This window comes from Coregonus clupeaformis, chromosome 20 (assembly GCF_020615455.1).
Source record: "Coregonus clupeaformis isolate EN_2021a chromosome 20, ASM2061545v1, whole genome shotgun sequence".
In the NCBI taxonomy this organism is placed as follows: domain Eukaryota; kingdom Metazoa; phylum Chordata; class Actinopteri; order Salmoniformes; family Salmonidae; genus Coregonus; species Coregonus clupeaformis.
In genome coordinates, this window is record NC_059211.1 from 45,911,366 (window position 1) to 45,934,520 (window position 23,155).

General features: G+C 43.3%; 1 protein-coding gene across 2 annotated transcripts in view; it reads left to right on the forward strand.

The window, feature by feature from the left end:
- Window positions 1–208: 208 nt before the first annotated feature.
- ssbp4 (single stranded DNA binding protein 4) overlaps window positions 209–23,155 on the forward strand; it is a 101,624-nt gene continuing 78,677 nt past the window's right edge. Inside the window, exons 1-3 of one of the 2 annotated variants that reach the window (XM_041839529.2) lie at window positions 209–364; window positions 7,679–7,751; window positions 19,106–19,167. In XM_041839529.2, coding sequence (XP_041695463.1) covers window positions 309–364; window positions 7,679–7,751; window positions 19,106–19,167 — 191 coding nt within the window. In that variant the 5' untranslated portion in view covers window positions 209–308. The remainder of the gene's footprint in view (window positions 365–7,678; window positions 7,752–19,105; window positions 19,168–23,155) is intronic. The other variant, XM_041839530.2, reaches the window with a different exon arrangement.

Genomic DNA, 23,155 nt, shown 5'->3' on the forward strand with positions numbered 1-23,155 from the left:
GGTCAGTAAACAAGAAGAGTGTGCGTTCCCCTTTAAGAAGCCCCCACCATTCCATAGCAGAGGGAGTAAGAATACATTCTCGAACAGCGGTTAAGAGGGGAAAAAAAATCCACCAGCGGTCTGTTTCAAGTCCCCCCAATAGAAACTGTGCCTGATTTGTGGCCAATGTTGGAGATGTAAAAAAAAAAAAAAAAAAAGGAGGGGGGGAGGAAAAACACTAAAGGGGTAGCTATGGAGATAGAACGTTTTCCTGGCTGCTTTCTTTGACAGGTGTTGAGTGGGGTAAAAGTCTTAAAACAGAATCCAGCATGTACGCCAAAGGTAAAGGAGCTGTCGTCCCTTCCGATAGTCAAGCGAGAGAAAAGTAAGTGAATTATGCACCATTTAAGAGTTTTACATGGTTAAAAGGAAACTCCAACTTTCTAAACTATAGCTACCATTATTTAAAGGTGTGTACAGTACTCGCTCGCTCTCCTGAGTGTTGTTTGCTCCTGCGGTGGCACGTCTCTTTAACTTTTTTTCATGTTAGTAAGCACTTTCTCGTTCTTTTTAGAGGATATTTATTACAAAATTCTCGCACGCTGTGAACGCAACGCACGGAAGAGTTGTTCAGTCTTTTGAAGCTATGTTTCATTTGGGGTTACAAATGTATCGCTTTCTGGAATTTAAAGATCCAATGTAGCGCGCATGCAAGTTACAGAATTGCTACTGCGAAAAACGATTTACTGCTTGAAATTCTATTTTAAAATATGGAATATGTCTGATGTCTTTCTAGATGGAGTTGCATGGACGCTGACTCTCTCATTGTTTGAATGTGTACAGTTTTGAGACGTGTTACAAGGGGCTTTTCAAAATGCAATCGACCCATACAGAAGGTCTACTAGATATTTTCTAGACGTCTATGATAAATGTTTTCTTACCTTATTCGTGTTTATTAAGGATTTGTTAAGGACATCCCACATGAGCAAATGAAGAGGACTTTGTCTTGTCTGTTAAATTAAGCTTGTACTTGTCTTTAGTTATACCTACATTAGCGGACTAAACTCCACGGTGAAGGAAGTTTATACCTACATAAACTTTTAAGTATGGTATAAGCGACGTATCATCTATGTTGGAGTGTTACTTCAACATTTACTGTAAAATTTTTGGATTATATCGAATTGATACATGTTAAAAACCTTGGACTAACAAATGATCTCAATCCTTTTGATGAAATAATTTGTCCAAATATCAGAGTATCTCATTGATGATGATTTGAATATTAATAACTGCTATATCAGTTCAGACTAATCCTGTATCCTCTTTGGTGGAAAGCAGAGAAACTGCCACAACTTTTTAAAGTGTCAAATGAACGATTTTGATCATAAGTGGAGAGACAGATTTAAACCAGTGCTTTACAAGAAGGCAACATCTTATGTACTTTGTTGCTTTCAATGCTACACAAACTATTGTGTTGGGATTCTGATAAGAGTAGCACCATTTCCTTCATGGTACAGCATGATTCCAAGGAGGTTGTGATATGAAAAACACTGTTCCATATTTACCCTTCACACATGGTGTAACCGATGACTGACACAACTATGAACAGAGTTTCTTGTCCCAAGATCACAAAGAATACTATGGAGACTATTAGATCCAGGCACATGGATAGCTGTGCATGTTGCTTTTTTCTCATGTATGAATAAATACTTATTTAAAATAACCAATTTTCAAACTTTTTTTGCGTTTGATGCTCAGCCAGATGTTTGAATTATATTATGTAGTTAGTGTTAATTAAAAAATATTTCAACTTGCTTGCCAAAGTTTCCTTCATCCTATTGCTGACTGTGTGGGGATCATGATGATGAGTATTACTTGTAGGCTTCAGTTCCATGTCTTAATTTCACCCAAATTTGAATGTATGAAGTAAATGGCATATTCTCTCTGTTAGAGAAAATATTTCCTGTGTATTGATAAACTGAGGCAGTATTGTGTGCTGAGGGAGTATGAATCCTAACTGAAAACAATTCCATGTGGCTCATGTACAAATACAGCAAGAATAATGCATTTTGAATGGGCATGTGATGCCCAGATATTCCCTGATTTTATTCTCTATGGAATCCTTTTACAAACGTGTGGATTCCTACATACTCATCTTATTTGTTTACAATCGAAAGCAGATCCATTCGACACAAGTGCTCTTAAAATGTAGTGTTTACAGAATATTTTCTCACTTACAGAGACATGCAGTGACAGTAGAACAATATTCCCTCCACCCCATCCCTTAAAGTTTTACCTTGATGTAAAATGAAATTAAGATACAGTTGTCCCGTATGTCCTTTGTCTTGTATGTACCATTCCACACAAGAAGTTTCCCTCACAAGAGAAATTAATTTATTTGATTGATTGGCATCAGTTTAAGCAGTGAACCCTCTGGCACACACCTCTGCATGTGTGTGTTCTGTCTCTGTGTGTGTTCTCAGTCAGGTAAGCAGGTGATGGCCAGAGTGAGGAGGCACTTACCTTCTCACCTAACTAATGACTCTGCCATGCACCATGAGGCAAACTGATGTTTCTCTTTATGCTATGGTTAGTCAGGACGCTGCCCATGTTGTCTGAAGGCTTGTTAGATTAACTCCTACTTAATTTGGAAATTGAAATGAAATACCTATATGGTCTCTCTCTGTGCAGGTGGAGGTAGTCCATTTCTCACCAACATGTTTAGAGTACTTGCTGGATTTGGTACAGCAGAGGGGAGACCGTAGAGTAAAGGTGTCTAGTACAGAACCACTAAGAGAGGAGATGGAAGTTATAAAAAGTGTACCAAGGATGGGGAGGGTATAATGGCTTATCAAAGCCTTGGAGGAATCTAGGAGAAGAAAGGCTGAACCTGAGCTTGGTACCTTAGAAATAAATACAAAATTCTACAAAATCACTGATTTTTAATCTGATGGCTGATGAGGGTGTCATTCGAGGAAGTGCTTGACCTAGAGTTCAAGAGCGACGTAGAGAAGAGAGGTATAGAATGGAAGAGATGTTTGTTCGTTTTTGTTTGTTTACCTGTCCTTGAGGAGAAGCGTCAGATGCCTGTGGAAAAAATTTAGAACAAGAACTCATGCCCTTGTGACGAGAGGAATTAATTACATCACACTCACTCTTTCTGCATTGATTTAATTTGATTTCAACGGGGTTGAAATAGAGGCTCCAACATTAATATGACCTTATTGTTTGTTAATTACAACTTCATTTGAATGTGCTGAGGAATCCGCTATCGCTATCACAGGGCCCTTCCATGGAATTCATCAAATTGAATATGTTGTTTTTCATCATGATACAGTAGTTGGTAGTGCTTGACCCTGTCACACATGTTGTAGTCTTTACATTTAAGGCAGTGCATACTCTATACATATAGGTTAAGCCTATAAGACATTTCTATAATATTCAGAGGGTAATTGAATATCTTGAATAAAGTGTCTCAAGTTTGATGGTTAATCAGTTTGATTTGAATGTGTTTCTTTACATCCACACCCTTCCCTATATTCCCATGGAGTTTAATAGAGTTCTTGAGGTCTGAATGCACGGTTTTGATGTCACACATATGGTACTGCCATATGCATTTTGGCCTTTTGAGAAAGACATTATAAGAACCACATACTCACGTATGCAAAAACATGCCACTATTTCGTAAAGAACCTCCAGATTTTCTCTCGTTTGCTTTGGATGAATATGCTCATATTCAGAGGTGTCAGAGTTAATTTGGTGCATTGGTGCATCCGCACATATTTGTTAGTTTTCTCACTTTTTAAATAAGTGAGACAGTATAAATATTGAGGCTACGTGCATGAAGTCAGTATTCATGTTGGTCACAGCACAGACAAACTCATGAAGTTTAACTGTATGCTGTTGATTACACTAGCCCACACATTATATAAATGTTATAGCGACATGATACCTTTTTAAGTCTTATGTAGCTAATTTATTATTATGTATAGACAGTGTGGAGAAGTCCAAATTACTGTTATTTCAGCACACTAGTAGTACATATTTATTATTAACTGATAACAATACCTATTAGCTGCTTATTCCATTTGTAAACCATGTTTGCTTGGTATCCTGATGGGATTCTATCTCTCTCATAGAATCAAACTTTGTTGAAATGGATCAATTTCTCCAAAACGAAGACTCTCAGGTTAGAATACAATGGCGTCCTTTCAAGCGGAGCATGTCCATAATTGTGGAGTCAATTTAGCTCGAGGCTAGCTCCTGGTAAAGAGTCAGAGATTACTTTGGAAATGGGAATCCATTTTTGAGTTTATTAAGCTGAAGAGTGTGTGTGTGTGTGTGTGTGTGTGTGTGTGTGTGTGGATTAACCCATGGCTGGTTTAAGCCATGCGTGTGTACAGCCTTTTGTCACTGTTTTGTGACGACAGAAAATGGCCAGCAGTGCAATGAAAATGTCATTTAATCTTTCATCCCATACACAGGTAGCCTAACACTTGGATAATTAAATGCTTCCAGAGGTGTCCTTTTAATCTATGCATCCTCCTTTACTTACAAGACATGTCAGTACTCATCAACTTGCGAATACGATCTTAATTCCTGTAGTCCTAGGCTTTTGTGAAACAAGAAAAAACTAAAAGGACATATGAAAACTGATACAATTACTATCTTGCATTTACCGCAATTCCCATCTCCATCACTTCTCATGCATACCTTATCTAACCTAGCCCATGCTCTCGCTGCTGAATTATTTAAATCAAGACAGGAAAGTTAATTTGCTAACTGTCTGTGCTTTAGCTGGCTAAACTTGGCAGAGGTGCTTTCATGTCTTGCGGGAGTGTAGTCTGATAGCCTGGGGTGGGATGTCAGGAGTGTACCTTGGATGAGGTGGAAGATCTCCCCTTGAAGTGTGGACACGGTGCAAAACACCGGACTGACTGTGGAGCCGGGGGCTGCTGCCTGGCTCGCCGGCCCTGCCTCTAACGTTAGTCACTACAGAGAGGATCAAACTCAACCACCCACTCAACAGTAGTTCTCTAACTGAGAGAAGTCTTCTGGTCTCCTAACCTTTCCACAGCGTGTCATTTGTATGACCATTATCCATGATGATGGGGATTCAGTGGCCTCTGAGCTCTTTACCTGGAGTCTGGCACGGCAGAGAGCAGTGGGTTAGAGGGGTGGACTGGACCAGCAGTGCAATGGATTAGGATGTTGAGATGATTTTCTAGGCAGCTGAGACGACACTAAAAATGACAGAGGAGATGAACCAGCACCACTCTTGATACTCAGGGGTTGTAAATCTATTCTTATGAAGATGTTCCCTTTGGGAGGTCAGAGGACATGGTGTGTGTGTGTGTCAGACGGAGTCTAGTTTCAGAGAAGCTTATTGTATGAACGTATGCCTTGTGCTTGGTGTCAGTGCTCTGTCTGTCTCCTGTCATCTGTGGCCCTGTGGTCTCCACTATGGTCATTAGCCTGTAGATCTCCCTTCTCTCATCACACCATCACACAGTTGTCTTAACGCCTAGCATGTTCCCTCTCTCTCGATCTCCTTCCCTCTCCTCTGCTGACGCCATCTCTACCAGGGAGAGTCTCCACAACCCTCTTCCCTTGGCGGAGTTACACTCAGTGCTACTGACAGTGCAACAAAAGGTGTCCCCCGAAGCCAGGATTGAATGAGTGTTTTTAAATAATGCATTAGAGCAGGGGCAGGTGCCCATCACCAGGGCACAGAACCCCTCAGATCATACCAATGTAGCCATGAAAATTTCATCAGGGCACTCATGGGAATCTCTGTTCGATCCAGTTCAGCGTGGACAAGCTTATATAAGTCGACGCATGCCGCTGGGTATTACACACAGCCAAGAGGTAGTTTTCTTACATTTTACACCAGCCACCTCCCCTCTGTACCAGGAACCTGGGGAGTTTTCAGACAGGGAGAGCACAGGTACTTCCTGGTTAAAGGAGCGCCGCCTTTTTTGACTGGTTGCATTAAGCTCATTCAGAGTACATTCCCAGCACTCAGTTCTCACTGGCTGGTTTGAATTAAACTCAGGTGAGATCTGATTACAAACACCACCAAACATTTTCAGTGTTACCAGGTAGTGTAGTGTGACACACTCCCTTCTCATGAGATGAGTATGAAAATATTGCCGCCAGCGGTTTACTCCACCGTGTCATTCATTTGTATATCATGCCATTACCCATAACCCATTGCTCTGCCCATCCTTCTCTTCTACCATCTCCCTTGACCTACCCTCTAAGCCAGGGGTGTCAAACATGCGGGCCGGATCCGATGCTCTACACAGACTATCGGTAACATTTCAACTATCTACTAACCCTAAACTTAACCTTTGCCCTAACCTTAACCCGTACCCTAACCCTTACTCTAACCCTAACCGTAACCTTAGCAAGCAGTTGCTTATCAACAGATAGTTTGTTGATAGTATGACCATCTGTAGAGCTTCTACAGATGGACTATCCAGACTTTACAAATCAAGTGTAAAAGAAAATTACAAAAGTGATGGATCGAGGACTTTTTTTTTGCCCATTTTGACAGCGAGGAAATGTACATTATGTGCGACCCTCCAGACCTCGACACCCCTGATATAAGAACCCCTGCTCTAAGCAGTCACTCCAGCATAACAAATACACAGCCATAAAACAGAGACAGACCAGATGAAACACTGTGGCCATGATTGTTCGTTGCTTCCAGAACCATTTGTTTACACTAGATTACTGAAATTAGCGGTGAAATGAATACGTCTGATGTAACACTGAGAAATAATTAAGAAGATAGGTGCCCCCTTTTACTAATGTCTAACGTTAGTCAGAACTGGCTTTTGGCAGTCGGTGGAAGAAATGTATCCCTTGTATAATGCGGGCATATCGAAATGAATGATTACTTCGAGACGATATCCTTGGTGCTTGGTTCAACATCAATTCAACATCAGCCCAAGTGTTTCTGAGACTCTGCTCCCCACAGTAGACTTAACTGGATGTGACCAGACTGACAGAGCTCCCTGTCCTCTCTAAAACCACACTGTTACTGAGCTCCCTGGTTGTCCCTCTGTTCAGCCTAGCTGTGGAGAACAGAGGATGTTTTCCCCTCTTAGTAGAGTGTGGGTTCAGCACTAGTCCAGGAGCACAGTAATTGCCAGCACAGGCGGCTAAATGACAGTCATAATGGATACCAACAATGACAAAAATGCATGAGGCAGTGTGGGCTTGTCAGATAGTGTGACACCGACCCACGCTTGGCTGTCGCTGCTTTCCTCTTGTTTTCATCAGCCTCCATGTTAAAGGAGGAGCTACTTAAACCACAGATGTGGCATTGTGCCACAAATGCTCTTTTTATTTTCTAGAGCCTCCCAATGGCTTCTCCTTAGAGTCAGCATGTTATCTGGCTATCCTCATAGTGAAACAGTCTCTGGCTCCTACTGTAAATGTCAATACTGTGTACGTACAACAGGTCTGACCTAAAATACAATTGTGTTTTTGATTACGACAAAGCCTGCTTTCTCCTGTTTAACCCCACTGGTCTGTAAGGAGAGATTCAGTACAACTGCACCTGAGCACCAGTTGGATAGGCTGCCTGTTAGTCTGGGAGAGGGGGACAGATTCTCCAGAGCGTGGAGGAGGGGATGGAGGAGGTGCGAGATGGAGCCTCAACATTGACCTTTTTCTCTTTGTTTTCCAGGTTAGCTTTATATGTGTACGAGTATTTGCTGCACGTCGGCGCACAGAAATCAGCACAGACCTTCCTGTCAGAGGTAAGAAATGGCTTTAGAAGAACTTCCTGAGGTGAACGGATGAATGGGATTCCTCTCCATTGTATAGCGAGGGATGGAATTTACATTAGCGGTAGCCCTGGGGTCAAGAACCAATTTGGTCATCTCTGCTTTGTAACACAAGTAATTGGATCCCAAAGTTTTGTATACAATGATATGAATGTAATGGGCCAAGACTAAGCTATAAATTGATGAAAAACAGCAGTATTAGTCTTAAGATTTCTATAAGGACAATACAAAATGTTGGCCGTTCTATTGGCGTTCCATATCAACACCTAGGCCACGCTCCTGCCTCTATTAGTCTGATAGCCCCTGAACTGTCAATGAGGTAAAGCCCTTCTAATATGTTGCATCCTCTTCCTTAATGGACATCCTTCCTCAAAATGGCCTAGTATTCAGGCCTTCCCCTCTCTAACACCTTCACGCCTTAAGCTTGCTACCAGCTTCACTTGCATATATATCTACATGCCAGTCCATGCATTTCTAGACTCCCAAATAGCAACGTTAATAAGGGGGCAATAACAGAGATTTTTCTGTTGTCTTCCCCTTTGAGATAGCCAAAGAAAAATCGTGTTGAACTTCATCACCACTGTAAGCTAATTTGAAAGAAAACCAACTACACGTTTAATTAATAGCTAGGCCTACACGTTATGAAAGTTTAGGTTTGATTTACATTACCTCGTTTTGTGCCTGCCAGTAGGCTGTAGGTTACTCCGCTAGCAGTAACCTAGCTTCCCACATCTTCCCCCATGTGAAATAATACAATTTATAAATAATTTGCCCTGGCAAATATTCTTATAGCCTACTCACCAGTGTAACCTACAACATTATCCCAATTTGATATGCTGCTTCAATGTATTCGCTCCCATATCAGCAAAAAAATAAGTCGTCATATCACAGAGAAAAGGCATATGGCTACCAGCTGTTTTTACTGTCTAGAAGTAGTTATTACTTCTCAACAAAATACCTTTTTGGGTCTATATTTGGTTATCTATGCAGAATATGCTAATTTGATGCATAGCCTATAGATCAGATCAAATCCAATTTTATTTGCCACATGCACCAAATACAACAGGTGTAGACATTACAGTGAAATGCTTACTTACAAGCCCTTAACCAACAATGCAGGTTACAAGCGCCGTGCTCTACCAGCTGAGCTACAGAGGACCTGTTAAGAAACCTTTTGGACCTAGACTTGGTGCTCCGGTACCACTTGCCGTGCGGTAGCAGAGAGAACAGTCTATAATTAGGGTGGCTGGATTCTTTGATAATTTTTAGGGCCTTCCTCTGACACTGCCTGGTATAGAGGTCCTGGATGGCAGGAAGCTTGGCCCCAGTGTTGTACTGAGCCGTACGCACTACCTTCTGTAGTGCCTTGCGGTCAGAGGCCGAGCAGTTGCCATACCAGGCGGTGATACAACCAGTCAGGATTCTTTCGATGGTGCAGCTGTAGAACTTTTTGAGGATCTGAGGACCCATGTCAAATCTTTTCAGTCTCCTGAGGGGGAATAGGCTTTGTCGTGCCCTCTTCACGACTGTCTTGGTGTGTTTGGACCATGATAATTTGTTGGTGATGTGGACACCAAAGAACTTGAAGCTCTAAACCTGTTCCACTACAGCCCCGTCGATGAGAGTCCTCTTTTTTTTAAATCCTGTAGTCCACTATCATCTCCTTTGTCTTGATCACGTTGAGGGAGAGGTTGTTATCCTGGCACCACACGGCCAGGTCTGACCTCCTCCCTATAGGCTGTCTCATCATTGTCGGTGATCAGGCCTACCACTGTTGTGTCGTCGGCAAACTTAATGATGGTGTTGGAGTTGTGCCTGGCCATGCAGTCATGGGTGAACAGGGAGTACAGGAGGGGACTGAGCACGCACCCCTGAGGGGCCCCCGTGTTGAGGATCAGCGTGGCAGATGTGTTGTTACCTACCCTTACCACCTGGGGGCGGCCCGTCAGGAAGTCCAGGATCCAGTAGCAGAGGGAGTTGTTTAATCCCAGGATCCTTAGCTTAGTGATGAGCTTTGAGGGCACTATGTTGTTGAACGCTGAGCTGTAGTCAATTAATAGCATTCTCACGTAGGTGTTCCTCTTGTCAAGGTGGGAAAGGGCAGTGTGGAGTGCAATAGAGATTGCATCATCTGTGGATCTGTTGGGGCGGTATGCAAATTGGAGTGGGTCTAGGGTTTCTGGGAAAATGGTGTTGATGTGAGCCATGACCAGCTTTTCAAAGCACTTCATGGCTACAGACGTGAGTGCTACGGGTCGGTAGTCATTTAGGCAGGTTATCTTAATGTTCTTGGGGACTATGGTGGTCTGCTAGAAATATGTTGGTATAACAGACTCAGTCAGGGACATGTTGAAAATGTCAGTGAAGATACTTGCCAGTTGGACAGCGCATGCTCGGAGTACACGTCCTGGTAATCCGTCTGTGGATGTTGACCTGCTTAAAAGTCTTACTCACATCGGCTACAGAGAGCTTGATCACATAGTCATCTAGAACAGCTGATGCTCTCATGCATGCTTCAGTGTTGCTTGCCTCGAAGCGAGCATAGAAGTGATTTAGCTCGTCTGGTAGGCTCGTGTCACTGGGCAGCTCGTGGCTGTGCTTCCTTTTGTAGTCCGTAATAGTTTTCAAGCCCTGCCACATCCGACGAGCGTCAGAGCCGGTGTAGTACGATTCAATCTTAGTCCTGTATTGACTCTTTGCCTGTTTGATGGTTCGTCGGAGGGCATAGCGGGATTTCTTATAAGCGTCCGGGTTAGAGTCCCGCTCCTTGAAAGCGGCAGCTCTACCCTTTAGCTCAGTGCGGATGTTGCCTGTAATCCATGGCTTCTGGTTGGGGTACGTACAGTTGAAGTCGGAAGTTTACATACAACTTAGCCAAATACATTTAAACTCAGTTTTTCACAATTCCTGACATTTAATCCTAGTAAAAATTCCCTGTCTTAAGTCAGTTACGATCACCACTTTTATTTTAAGAATGTGAAATGTCAGAATAATAGTAGAGAATGATTTATTTCAGCTTTTATTTCTTTCATCACATTCCCAGTGGGTCAGACGTTTGCATACACTCAATTAGTATTTGGTAACATTGCCTTTAAGTTGTTTAACTTGGGTGAAACATTTCAGGTAGCCTTCCACAAGCTTCCCACAATAAGTTGGGTGAATGTTGGCCCATTCCTCCTGACAGAGCTGGTGTAACTGAGTTAGGTTTGTAGGCCTACTTGCTCGCACACGCGTTTTCAGTTCTGGCCACACATTTTCTATAGAATTGAGGTCAGGGCTTTGTGATGGCCACTCCAATACCTTGACTTTGTTGTCCTTAAGCCATTTTGGCACAACTTTGGAAGTATGCTTGGGGTCATTGTCCATTTGGAAGACCCATTTGCGACCAAGCTTTAACTTCCTGACTGATGTCTTGAGATGTTACTTCAATCTATCCACATAATTTTCCTTCTTCATGATGCCATCTATTTTGTGAAGTGCACCAGTCCCTCCTGCAGCAAAGCACCCCCACAGCATGATGCTGCCACCCCCATGCTTCACGGTTGGGATGGTGTTCTTTGGCTTGCAAGCACCCTCTTTTTCCTCCAAACATAACGATGGTCATTATGGCCAAACAGTTCTATTTTTGTTTCATCAGACCAGAGGACATTTCTCCAAAAAGTACGATCTTCGTCCCCATGTGCAGTTGCAAACCGCAGTCCAGCTTTTTTATGGCGGTTTTGGAGCAGTGGCTTCTTCCTTGCTGAGCGGCCATTCAGGTTATGTCGATATAGGACTCGTTTTACTGTGGATATAGATACTTTTGTACCTGTTTCCTCCAGCATCTTCAAGGTCCTTTGCAGTTGTTCTGGGATTGATTTGCACTTTTCGCACCATGGTACGTTCATCTCTAGGAGGCAGAAAGCGTCTCCTTCCTGAGCGGTATGACGGCTGCGTGGTCCCATGGTGTTTCTACTTGCGTACTATTGTTTGTACAGATGAACGTGGTACCTTCAGGCATTTGGAAATTGCTCCCAATGATGAACCAGACTTGTGGAGGTCTACAATTCTTTTTCTGAGGTCTTGGCTGATTTCTTTTGATTTTCCCATGATGTCAAGCAAAGAGGCACTGAGTTTGAAGGTAGGCCTTGAAATACATCCACAGGTACACCTCCAATTGACTCAAATGATGTAAATTAGCCTATCAGAAGCTTCTAAAGCCATGACATCATTTTCTGGAATTTTCCAAGCTGTTTAAAGCCACAGTCAACTTAGTGTATGTAAACTTCTGACCCACTGGAATTGTGATACAGTGAAATAATCAGTCTGTAAACAATTGTTGGAAAAATTACTTGTCATGCACAAAGTAGATGTCCTAACCGACTTGCCAAAACTATAGTTTGTTAACAATAAATTTGTGGAGTGGTTGAAAAACAAGTTTTAATGACTCCAACCTAAGTGTATGTAAACTTCAGACTTCAACTGTACGTATGGTCACTGTGGGGACGACCTCATCGATGCACTTATTGATGAAGCCAGTGACTGATGTGCTGTACTCCTCAATGCTACCGGAAGAATCCCGGAACATATTCCAGTCTGTGCTAGCAAAACAGTCCTGTAGCTTAGCATCTGCGTCATCTGACCACTTCCTTATTTACAGAGTCACTGGTGCTTCCTGCTTTAGTTTTTGCTTATAAGCAGGAATCAGGAGGATAGAGTTATGGTCAGATTTGCCAAATGGAGAGCTTTGTACGCATCTCTGTGTGTGGAGTAAAGGTGGTCTAGAGTTTTTTTTCCCCTCTGGTTGCACATTTAACATGCTGGTAGAAATTAGGTAGGACGGATTTAAGTTTCCCTGCATTAAAGTCCCCGGCCACTAGGAGGGCTGCCTCTGGATGAGCGTTTTCCTATTTACTTATGGCCTTATACAGCTCATTGAGTGCAATCTTAGTTCCTGCATCGGTTTGTGATGGTAAATAGACAGCTATGAAAAATATAGACAAACTGTCTTCGTAAATAGTGTGGTCTACAGCTTATCATGAGATACTCTACCTCAGGTGAGCAAAACCTCGAGACTTCCTGAGTATTAGATTTTATGCACCAGCTGTTGTTTACAAATATACATAGACCGCCACCCCTTCTCTTACCGGAGTCAGCCGTTCTATCCTGCCGATGTACCATATATGTTTTCCATGTCGTAGTTTTTAATGTCCCGTTGGTAGGATAACTGTAATCTTAGGTTGTCTCATTTATTTTCAAATGATTGAACATTGGCTAATAGGATTGATGGAAGAGGCAGTTTACTTGCTCGTCGTCGTATCCTTACAAGGCAGCCCGACCTACTTCCACGATATCTCCTTCTCTTTCTCATGCGAATGACAGGGATTTGGGCCTTGTCAGGTGTCTGTAGGATATCCTTCGCATCCGACTCGTTGAATAAAAAATATTCGTCAAATACGAGGTGAGTAATCGCTGTCCTGATATCCAGAAGCTCTTTTTGGTTATAAGAGACGGTGGCAGAAACATTATGTACTGAATAAATTACAAATAAAGTGAAAAAACACACATAATAGTACAATTGGTTAGAGGGCTGTAAAACGGCTGCCATCTTCTTCGGCGCCATCCTTCTTCAAGGAACCAAGCGACAACACTGCCCTCACGGCGCCGTAAGGAATGATATGGCGCGTCTCAATTTTCAGGTTGCACAAAAGTGCGTAGAATGCCGGAGCGTATTACAAGGACCCGCCCCTTTTGTGATTAAAAACGACATTGCAACTACTACGCTACGCTCCGTATCTACTGTCTCTTTAGTGTGTGTAGACCCCTTTTAAACTGCTCACTTAATACTGTACCAGTATGGCTGTGGCATGCAAATAATGGTGGACTATAATGATAAAGACAATTGTTAAAAACAAACATATTTCTATTATGTGTCAGCTGTGCCCTTTCCCTAGGGGCAGGAGTTTTTCCTGACCACTTAACCTGTGCAGTAAACCATAACTAGGGCCATGAGATTTTCCTTCCCAGGTTACTTCTTCAGGACAAATTCCTGGCCCTACTTATAGTGCTCTATGTGCCTTCTGAAAAAGTGAGGTTAAACTCCAATATCCTTTCTCAGTGATACCCTGGATGCTTATACTAGTCTATTTAGCTCCTATATTCTTTACCATTCATTTAGCCAGCAGTGAGAGCTCTACTTACACCTTTGGAGTGGTGTATATGCTCATTTGGTTCATAACTGCTCTTAAACACTCCCATGTGTTAGAAGTCAGATTTAATATGTTCAGTTAGATGGGTGAATGTGTACAATTGGTTAATAATAGTGTTCTTAACCCCTGGACCTGCTAAAGTGATCCTTTTCAAGTGCAATGAAAGGTTGTGATTTTTCTCATTATTTATTTCATATAAAAAAACTCTGGCCCGTGTTCAAGCACAGAACTATTTCAGTGGTGTGATTCACCCAGCTTACATTTCCACATTTTCCCTCCTGTATTATAATCTGTTCAGCTGTTATCATGTATTACAGCATTGATGTTCCACCACTGTTCATGACTGTACCTGTGTGTCACAACGTTCAGAAATGCTTTGAAGTACATGTCTGGCACATGGCCCAGGCCTTGGTATATTGTGTATATTATTATTGGTATATTATTATATATGGTATATTTTGAAAGATACAGGCACAATTTTTTTTGCCTCAGCTGGGTGTCCCTTATCAACCACACAGGAGTTTCTAAAACAGCCTAATTTCCTTAGATACAGTCATGACCTGGAATAAACAGCATACTATTATACACAGGCTATATGTATTTTCCCCTGAGCCTTAAACTTAAATTGTTGCTCTTTATCTTTCACAATGAATCATACATTCCATATGTTCTCTGCCATTTACAGTGCATTCGGAAAGTATTCAGACCCCTTGACTTTTTCCACATTTTGTTACGTTACAGCCTTATTCTAAAATGGATTACATTGTTTTTTCCCCTCATCAATCTACACACAATACCACATAATGACAAAGCAAAAACTGTTTTTTAGATTTTATTTAGAACATTTAAATCACATTTACATAAGTATTCAGACCCTTTACTCAGTACTTTGTTGAAGCATCTTTGGCAGCGATTACAGCCTTGAGACTTCTTGGGTATGATGCTATAAGCTTGGCACACCTGTATTTGGGGAATTTCTCCCATTTATTCTCTGCAGATCCTCTCAAGCTCTGTCTGATTGGATGGGGAGTGTCGCTGCACAGTTATTTTCAGGTCTCTCCAGAGATGTTTGATCAGGTTCAAGTCTGGGCTCTGGCTGGGCCACTCAAGGACATTCAGAGACTTGTCCCGAAGCCACTCCTGCGTTGTCTTGGCTGTGTGCTTAGGGTTGTTGTCCTGTTGGAAGGTGAACCTTCGCCCCAGTCTGAGGTCCTGAGCGCTCTGGAGCAGGTTTTCATCCTGTATCTCTCTGTACTTTGCTCCGTTCACCTTTCCCTCGATCCTGACTAGTCTCCCAGTCCCTGCCACTGAAAAACATGCCCACAGCATGATGCTGCCACCACCATGCTTCACCGTAGGGATGGTGCCAGGTTTCCTCCAGATGTGACGCTTGGCATTCAGGCCAAAGAGTTCAATCTTGGTTTCATCAGACCAGAGAATCTTGTTTCTCATGGTCTGAGTCCTTTTAGGTGCCTTTTGGCAAACTCCAAGCGGACTGTCATGTGCCTTTTACTGAGGAGTGGCTTCCGTCTGGCCACTCTACCATAAAGGCCTGAATGGTGGAGTGCTGCAGAGATGGTTGTCCTTCTGGAAGGTTCTCCCATCTCCACAGAGGAACTCTGGAGCTCTGTCAGAGTGACCATTGGGTTCTTGGTCACCTCCCTGACCAAGGCCCTTCTCCCCCGATTGCTCAGTTTGGCCTGGCTGCCAGCTCTAGGAAGTCTTTGTAGTTCCACATTTCTTCCATTTAAGAATGGAGGCCACTGTGTTCTTGGGGACCTTCAATGCTGCAGAATTTTTTTTGGTACCCTTCCCCAGATCTGTGCCTCTACACAATACTGTCTAGAAGCTCTACGGACAATTCCTTCGACCACATGCCTTGTTTTATGCTCTGACATGCAGTGTCAACTGTGGTACCTTATATAGACAGGTGTGTGCCTTTCCAAATCATGTCCAATCAATTGAATTTACCACAGGTGTACACAAATCAAGTTGTAGAAACATCTCAAGGATGATCAATGGAAACAGGATGCACCTGAGCTCAATTTCGAGTCTCATAGCAAAGGGTCTGAATACTTCTGTAATAAGTTTTTTCTGTTTAAGTTTTTTTATATACACTACCGTTCAAAAGTATGGGGTCACTTAGAAATATCCTTGTTTTCGAATGAAAAGCATTTTTTTGTCCATTTAAAATAACATCAAATTGATCAGAAATACAGTGTAGACATTGTTAATGTTGTAAATGGCTATTGTAGCTTGAAATGGTTGATTTTTAATGGAATATCTACATAGGTGTACAGAGGCCCATTATCAGCAACCATCAGTCCTGTGTTCCAATGGCACGTTGTGTTTGCTAATCCAAGTTTATCATTTTAAAAGGCTAATTGATAATTAGAAATCCCTTTTGCAATTATGTTAGCTCAGCTGAAAACGGTTGTGCTGATTTAAAGAAGCAATAAAACTGGCCTTCTTGAAACTAGTTGAGTATCTGGAGCATCAGCAATTGTGGGTTCGATTACAGGCTCAAAATGGCCAGAAATAAAGGACTTTCTTCTGAAACTCATCAGTCTATTCTTGTTCTGGAGGCAATGTGATGGTTTGTGGGTGCTTTGGTGGTGGTAAAGTGGGAGATATGTACAGGGTAAAAGGGATCTTGAGGAAGGAAGGCGATCACTCCATTTTGCAACCCTGTGGACAGCGCTTGATTGGAGCCAATTTCCTCCTACAACAGGACAATGACCCAAAGCACATCTCCAAACTATGCAATAACTATTTAGGGAAGAAGCAGTCAGCTGGTATTCTGTCTATAATGGAGTGGCCAGCACAGTCATTGGATCTCAACCCTATTGAGCTGTTGTGGGTGCAGCTTGACCGAAGAATGGGGTGAAATCTCTTCAGATTACCTCAACAAATTGACAGCTAGAATGCAAGGGTCTGCAAGGCTGTAATTGCTGCAAATGGAGGATTCTTTGACGAAAGCAAAGTTTGAAGGACACAAATTATTTCAATTAAAAAATCATTATTTCTAACCTTGTCAATGACTACATTTCCTATTCATTTTGCTATATTTCCTATTCAAACTCATTTCATATATGTTTTCATGGAAAGCAAGGACATTTCAAAGAGACCCCAAACTTTTGAACAGTAGTGTACATTTGCAAATATTTCTAAAAACCTGTTTTTGCTTTGTCATTATGGAGTATTGTGTGTTGATTGATGAGTTTATTTTTATTTTTATTGGATCCATTTTAGAATAAGGCTGTAACGTAACAATGTGGAAAAAGTCAAGGGGTCTGAATACTTTCCGAATGCATTGTATGTGGAAGTGTTATCGAAATATAACTAACCTGTAATGAGAGAGCAGCCTTTTAATGGGACTGAAATAATCTGTCACTCATGTAAATGATCATTTAAAAGGGTGGATATCAGGCTATACAATGTCTTCTGTTTATATTCTATCTCAGGGTGTTTGGGAGGCTAAATCAAGCCACAACCTGTCCAGGTAGTCTATTACAATGCTGATAAATCCATTAATCAATCACCTAACCTACCCAAAAGCTTTTCCCTCCCTCTGCCCTAAATGGTTCAGTGCAGGCAGCAGTGTTCGACTAACTGCCACCAAGGCACAGAATTGGACTAAAATATTATGCACAGATCTGGGACCAGCTCGGAGAGATTAAGTAGCGAGGCTGAAGTGAGGCTTGCTGATTGCAGAACCCTCCTGGGTGAATCTCCTCCCTGAGATGGAGTGTTATTTGTGTGCTGCTGGATAGAGGTTAAGTTATGGGTTACAGGCAACAGGAGGGAGATTCTCTGCTCCTCACACAGTCTATTTCCATGAGGCATGCAGAGGCCCTTTTCCAGGTAATTTGCTTGTACTTTAGTTGTGTTTTGAATATATGAAATCTCATACACAGTATAATGCAGAGATGCTGATCAGTGATGTTTTCAAACCATTATTTCCTGCTTTCTGGTACTCTCTGCTTGCCCTTCATATTTTATGATAGCAGAGTAAGTACACAATATTCAAAATAAAATGCCTTTATAGCTCCCTTACTCTCAACAATACTCCTAACTACAGCCACCAGGGTCTTAAAAGTTTCTCTGTTCATGGTTGTGTCTCTTCATCACATATAAATGTCAACAGTTCTACAGTCAGCCACATCACTCCAATATAATTACTACGCTAATATAAGCTTGTCAATCTCAGGACCTCTCCAAAGCATGTTCGTCCCATTCCAGTCCTCCCCTTCCTCCTTCCCCTCCTTCCCTCCCGTCTCCCACCTGCGCAGATAAGGGAATTCAGTCCCCACAGATACGCTGAAGCAAAACACACCTGCTCAATGCCACCTAATGAGAGAGCTATCACCTGGCCTCTCCTCCTGCCTCTGCCTCTCAATTAACCCCTCGTCCTCCCCCTGCAAACGCGCCCATCTCCTGTGTGGGCACAGTCACTCCCTGCTCCCATGCACAGCAGAACACTTGAACAGCCTCCACTGTCCCACATGTAACTTAGTCTCATCCATCAGCCGTGGGTAGGAGAGCCTATAAAACTGGAAACAGGCACACCAACAATATAGTCCTGATCACCAGCAATGTGCCTTAGAACTACAATGCTTTGCATTTAGCCTCCATTACATGCCACGTTTCAAGGCTCACCTGTAGGGCCAGGAGTTGTTCCTTGACCATGTGACCTGACCAGGAAAAAGTCCTGGCCCTAGTTACATAATTGTTCCTGGTCAACTCACAGTCAAAACCCTGGGTCCTACTCATAACAGGAGAATTCCAGAAACTTTGGCATTCAAGCGAGGCTATATACATTACCTGTACTGTAGCTCACACAGCGGCCACTGACGGGGGCAGTAGGAGTCAGCACTAAAAGGGCAGAGTGTGGTAGCCAGCTATCTCTGGGTTGATCTTATCTCAGTGGCCAGATATGGGGAGTAGAGGTGTATGAAGTGTGAGGAGCTGCTCCTGAGATGTTTGTAGTGTCAGATCCACACTCTGCACTCCATTCTTACAGCGTGTCTGTCTGAGGTGGAAGTGGAGTGAGACGTGGTGTGTATGTATTATGGATGCACATGCGACAGAATCTAACTCCTCTCTCTCTCTCTCTCTGTGTCTCTGTCTCTCTCTCAGATCCGATGGGAGAAGAACATTACACTGGGGGAGCCCCCTGGATTCCTACACTCATGGTGGTGGTACGTACATTGTCTTCTATGTAGATTCGCCATTCACAACATGAATGTGTAGGAGTGGGGGAGGTAATTGCTGGAAACGCCAGGTACAACGTCTTCTGATGTCAGTGCTGTGTGTGTGTGTGTGTACACTGTACTCTCTTCACTGGATGATGAACTACACTTGTCCTGATCCTGTGTGGCTCAGTTGGTAGTGCATGGCGCTTGCAACGCCAGGGTTGTGGGTTTGATTCCCACTGGGGACCAGTACGAAAAAGTAGAACAAATGTATGTACTTACTACTACTGTAAGCCGCTCTGGATAAGTGTCTGCTAAATGACTAAAATGTCAAATGTCTGTAGTAACATTTCACCCAAATCAATTTCTTTTTTTTTACCTCAAATTTGAACAGAGTCGGTATTTCTTTAAAAGTTAAGCTAAGTGTACCTGGTACTGTAAATAGGTTTTAGAGTTTCCGGCTGTAGAGATAAAAACACCTAACCTATTATGGTCTCTATCTATGGTATTCGTAGAACCAGCTACTGTTGTATCCTTCCTCTTGTTGTAGCGGTCCTGTCAGACGTGTTTAATACCAGATAAATACTTCAGTATATTCGCTATCTGGATGCAGTCGCCTCTGAACTGACAGGCTGACATGTATTTGTCTCTGTCTCACTGGATGAGAAGGAAACGCCCATGCCTGGGTTCCCCTCCAGCTGACAGATGGAGAGAGCGAGAGATGGAGAGAGCAAGGAAGTGAGAGAGCGAGAGATGGAAGGAAAGAGAGAGACAGGGAGAGAGGAAGAGGGAGGGAGGGAGTGAGTTCACAGGCAGTTTTTGTTTACGCTCTGTCCTGCGCTGCTCATCCTGAAAAGCCCCTCTACCCTCCACCGCTGAACAGGGGCCTTTTTTCTGCATTCTTCCCCCTGAATCACCAACATGTTTTAATTGTGAGTCATGTTTACACAGCTCATAATGGCCCTTAAGAGAGCCGGTGTTCCCTCCGTCTGACAGATTTCACTTGAAAAGCTACCAGAAGTGTAGACAGATTGACATACACAAACATACAGTTTTTGGACAAAATGTACTTTCACGTTGCCTAACCCTCAAGAGAAGTTTTAAAGTCTGAGTTTGTTGATGTGCTGAGGCACGGTTTGAGGGAGCCCCGTGTGTGTGTGTGTGCAGTTGCAGAGGAGTAAGATTATTAGCCGAACAGGGCCCCAGTGTGGTGTGACCCAGCGGAGGAGTGTCTGTCTGGGGCTGCAGCACGTGGACAGGAAGGCTCACTGGGGGGGCACCCCCCCCCCCCCCCACGTCAACCCCCTCCCCCAAACAAAAGGTCCAGATGGTAAGGGAAAGCCAACCCCTCCCCCTCCCTCAACCTTTGTCTAGAGGCCTGTCCTTTGTTTGCGGAAGAGACCCCAAACGGATTAACTCCTTACATTCCAGTCTCCTTTGTGTTAAACAGCCAAATCCCCCACCCTGGGTTTTCTTCCCTGCTTCTGTCTCAAACAGTTTCCTGTTGGGCCGCGCAGGGCTGAATGGGTTGAGGGAGGCGGTCAGTCATCCACATCTGTTGTTATGGACGCAGAGATAAAGCCAGGGCTCCGAGAGGGGTGCAGGTGTTGATTGTGTCATTAGCCCTCTTCATTGGTCGGCCAAATCAATTGTTTTAGCCAGTTTTCACTGGACATCCACTCTATCATCCTCTGAGAGCCTCACCACAATACTATGTACACGGATCATCCCTCAAATTGCTTCCAGCTGAAATTCCTCCTTGTGAGGGGCAAAGAAAACACTCCAGCAAAATAGACTTGCCCCATCCTAAAGCTTCTGGTTATTCTTTATAAAAGCAGGTATCAGGCAGGAAGCTGGGGCTTTGTGGTTCCTTTCAGCCCGTCTGTGTCAGGCAGAGTAGAGCTACTATACCTGACAGAGATAGACACTAGATCATCTGGCCTGAGCCTCCTCTTGTTAGATAAATAAAGGAGTCATCTGTTCCTCTGTCTCATTTGTAACAATAAGCACAAATCAACTTCCTTTTTATTCTCTTTCTTTGCCCCTTTTCAGATGTTGAATTTATTTGTGAAGTCCGAGGGGAGCGTTCCTGTGGAATTATAGAACAGATGATTTACATGGCGTGTTTTTTTAAGAGATGGGGAGTGCCTGTTTCTCTTGTGGCATCACATTGGTACCAGGGGAATAGAAAACTTCAGTGGGGTAATAAAGACTGAACGGTTTTGTTTTCTTCTGCCTTTCTTCTTCTGATTGCAGGGTTTTGTCCCATTTAAGAGCAGCTCAGCTCTATAATAAGAGTAGTAGCAGCCATAGTCAACATGGCTCCTCTCTTCTCCTGTCCAATCCCCTCCTCTCCTCTCCTTAGCCTGGCTGCTCTGTGGCCGGACAGGAACTCACTCCAGCCACATCACTGTTGATGAATGCCCAGGCCCTTACAACCACTTGTCTGTGTTTACTCTGCCCATTATGGCAGAAGGCACATTGTTACCACCAGGCTTTGTTAGAACACAGTTAATTGCAATAGTTATCACAATGCCATTTAATTTTTGTAATTGTCTTGTGAATGTTGATGCTGTGGAAAGTGTGTGTGTGTGTGTGGCCTGTTTATGCTGCCAGTCCACATTTCCACATTGTTTCGACTGGCATTTTAATTTTAGATATGGCAGAATTTGCATGCCCTCTAAGCTGGAGTATGAATCTCACACCCAGACTAATCTTAGGGATTCCACACAGCCAAGTTAATTTATTTAAAGATTGAACGGTACTTTGGCGACTAGTTTAAACCTCCCGCTTTGGGCTGGATGTGTCTGTGTATGTAGTTCATACATGCATGTAATCTATGAGCAGAATTACGGTCTTACCTCAATTAGCCACGAAATCCGTAGTTTAAAAGCAACTGTTTTCTGGAAGCTGTGCAACACCATTATCCCTACATTTTCCCCCATGTGTGCCAGCCCCCTAGTAATTCGAGTTTTAGCCAATGAGCTTCGGCCCGTCGCTATTTGAGTGACAGCTAGCAAAAGGCCTGCCCAGCGTTATCGAATGAGGTTGCAGGGCGGGCCCAACATCTCGGTGGACAGAGCAGAGTGAGAGAGAGAGCAATGACGTGGTGCACATATCTGCACATACACACATATCTGCACATTGTCTCCCGAGTGGCGCAGTGGTCTAAGGCACTGCATCTCAGTGCTAGCTGTGCCACTAGAGATCCTGGTTCGAATCCAGACTCTGTCGTAGCCTGCCATGACCGGGAGACCCATGGGGTGGCGCACAATTGGCCCAGCGTCGTCCAGGGTAGGGGAGGGAATGGCCGGCAGGGATGAAGCTCAGTTGGTTTGCAACGCCAGGGTTGTGGGGTTCGATTCCCACGCGGGCCAGTATGAAAAAATAAAATAAATAAATAATGTATGCACTTGCATAAGAGCGTCTGCTAAATGACGTAAATGTAATACACCGAGTGTACACCTTCCTAATATTGAGTTGCACCCCGTTTTGCCCTCATAATAGCCTCAATTCATCGAGGCATGGACTCGTTTCACAGGGATGCTGGCCCATGTTGACTCCAATGCAGTTGTGTCAAGTTGACTGGATGTCCTTTGGGTGGGAGACCATTCTTGTGAGCGCTACATTCAAAAACAACTGACTGAAATTATACAAAAGTTCAACAGTGCATCTTTAAAGGAGAGCGTGCATCCACAGTCTGAGGAGAGCGTGCATCCACAGTATGAAAAATGTCCAGTTGACAAAAAGGTCTTGATTTTTTCATCCTATAGCTAGCTAGTTTAAACTAGTCTTGTCGTACCTTGAGACATGCTCCAGTGTTGCATGTGCAGTCTCACTGAGACAAATCGACTTTACTATTTGAAACTTTGGAGGGTGTCAGGTTATGATAACCCTGCTCCCCTGTCCCCATCCCCTGGTTTGCACCTAGTTGCAGATTTTCAGTAACAAACTGTAACACGCGTCTTATTTCATTTCCCAGAGAGCTGATTGG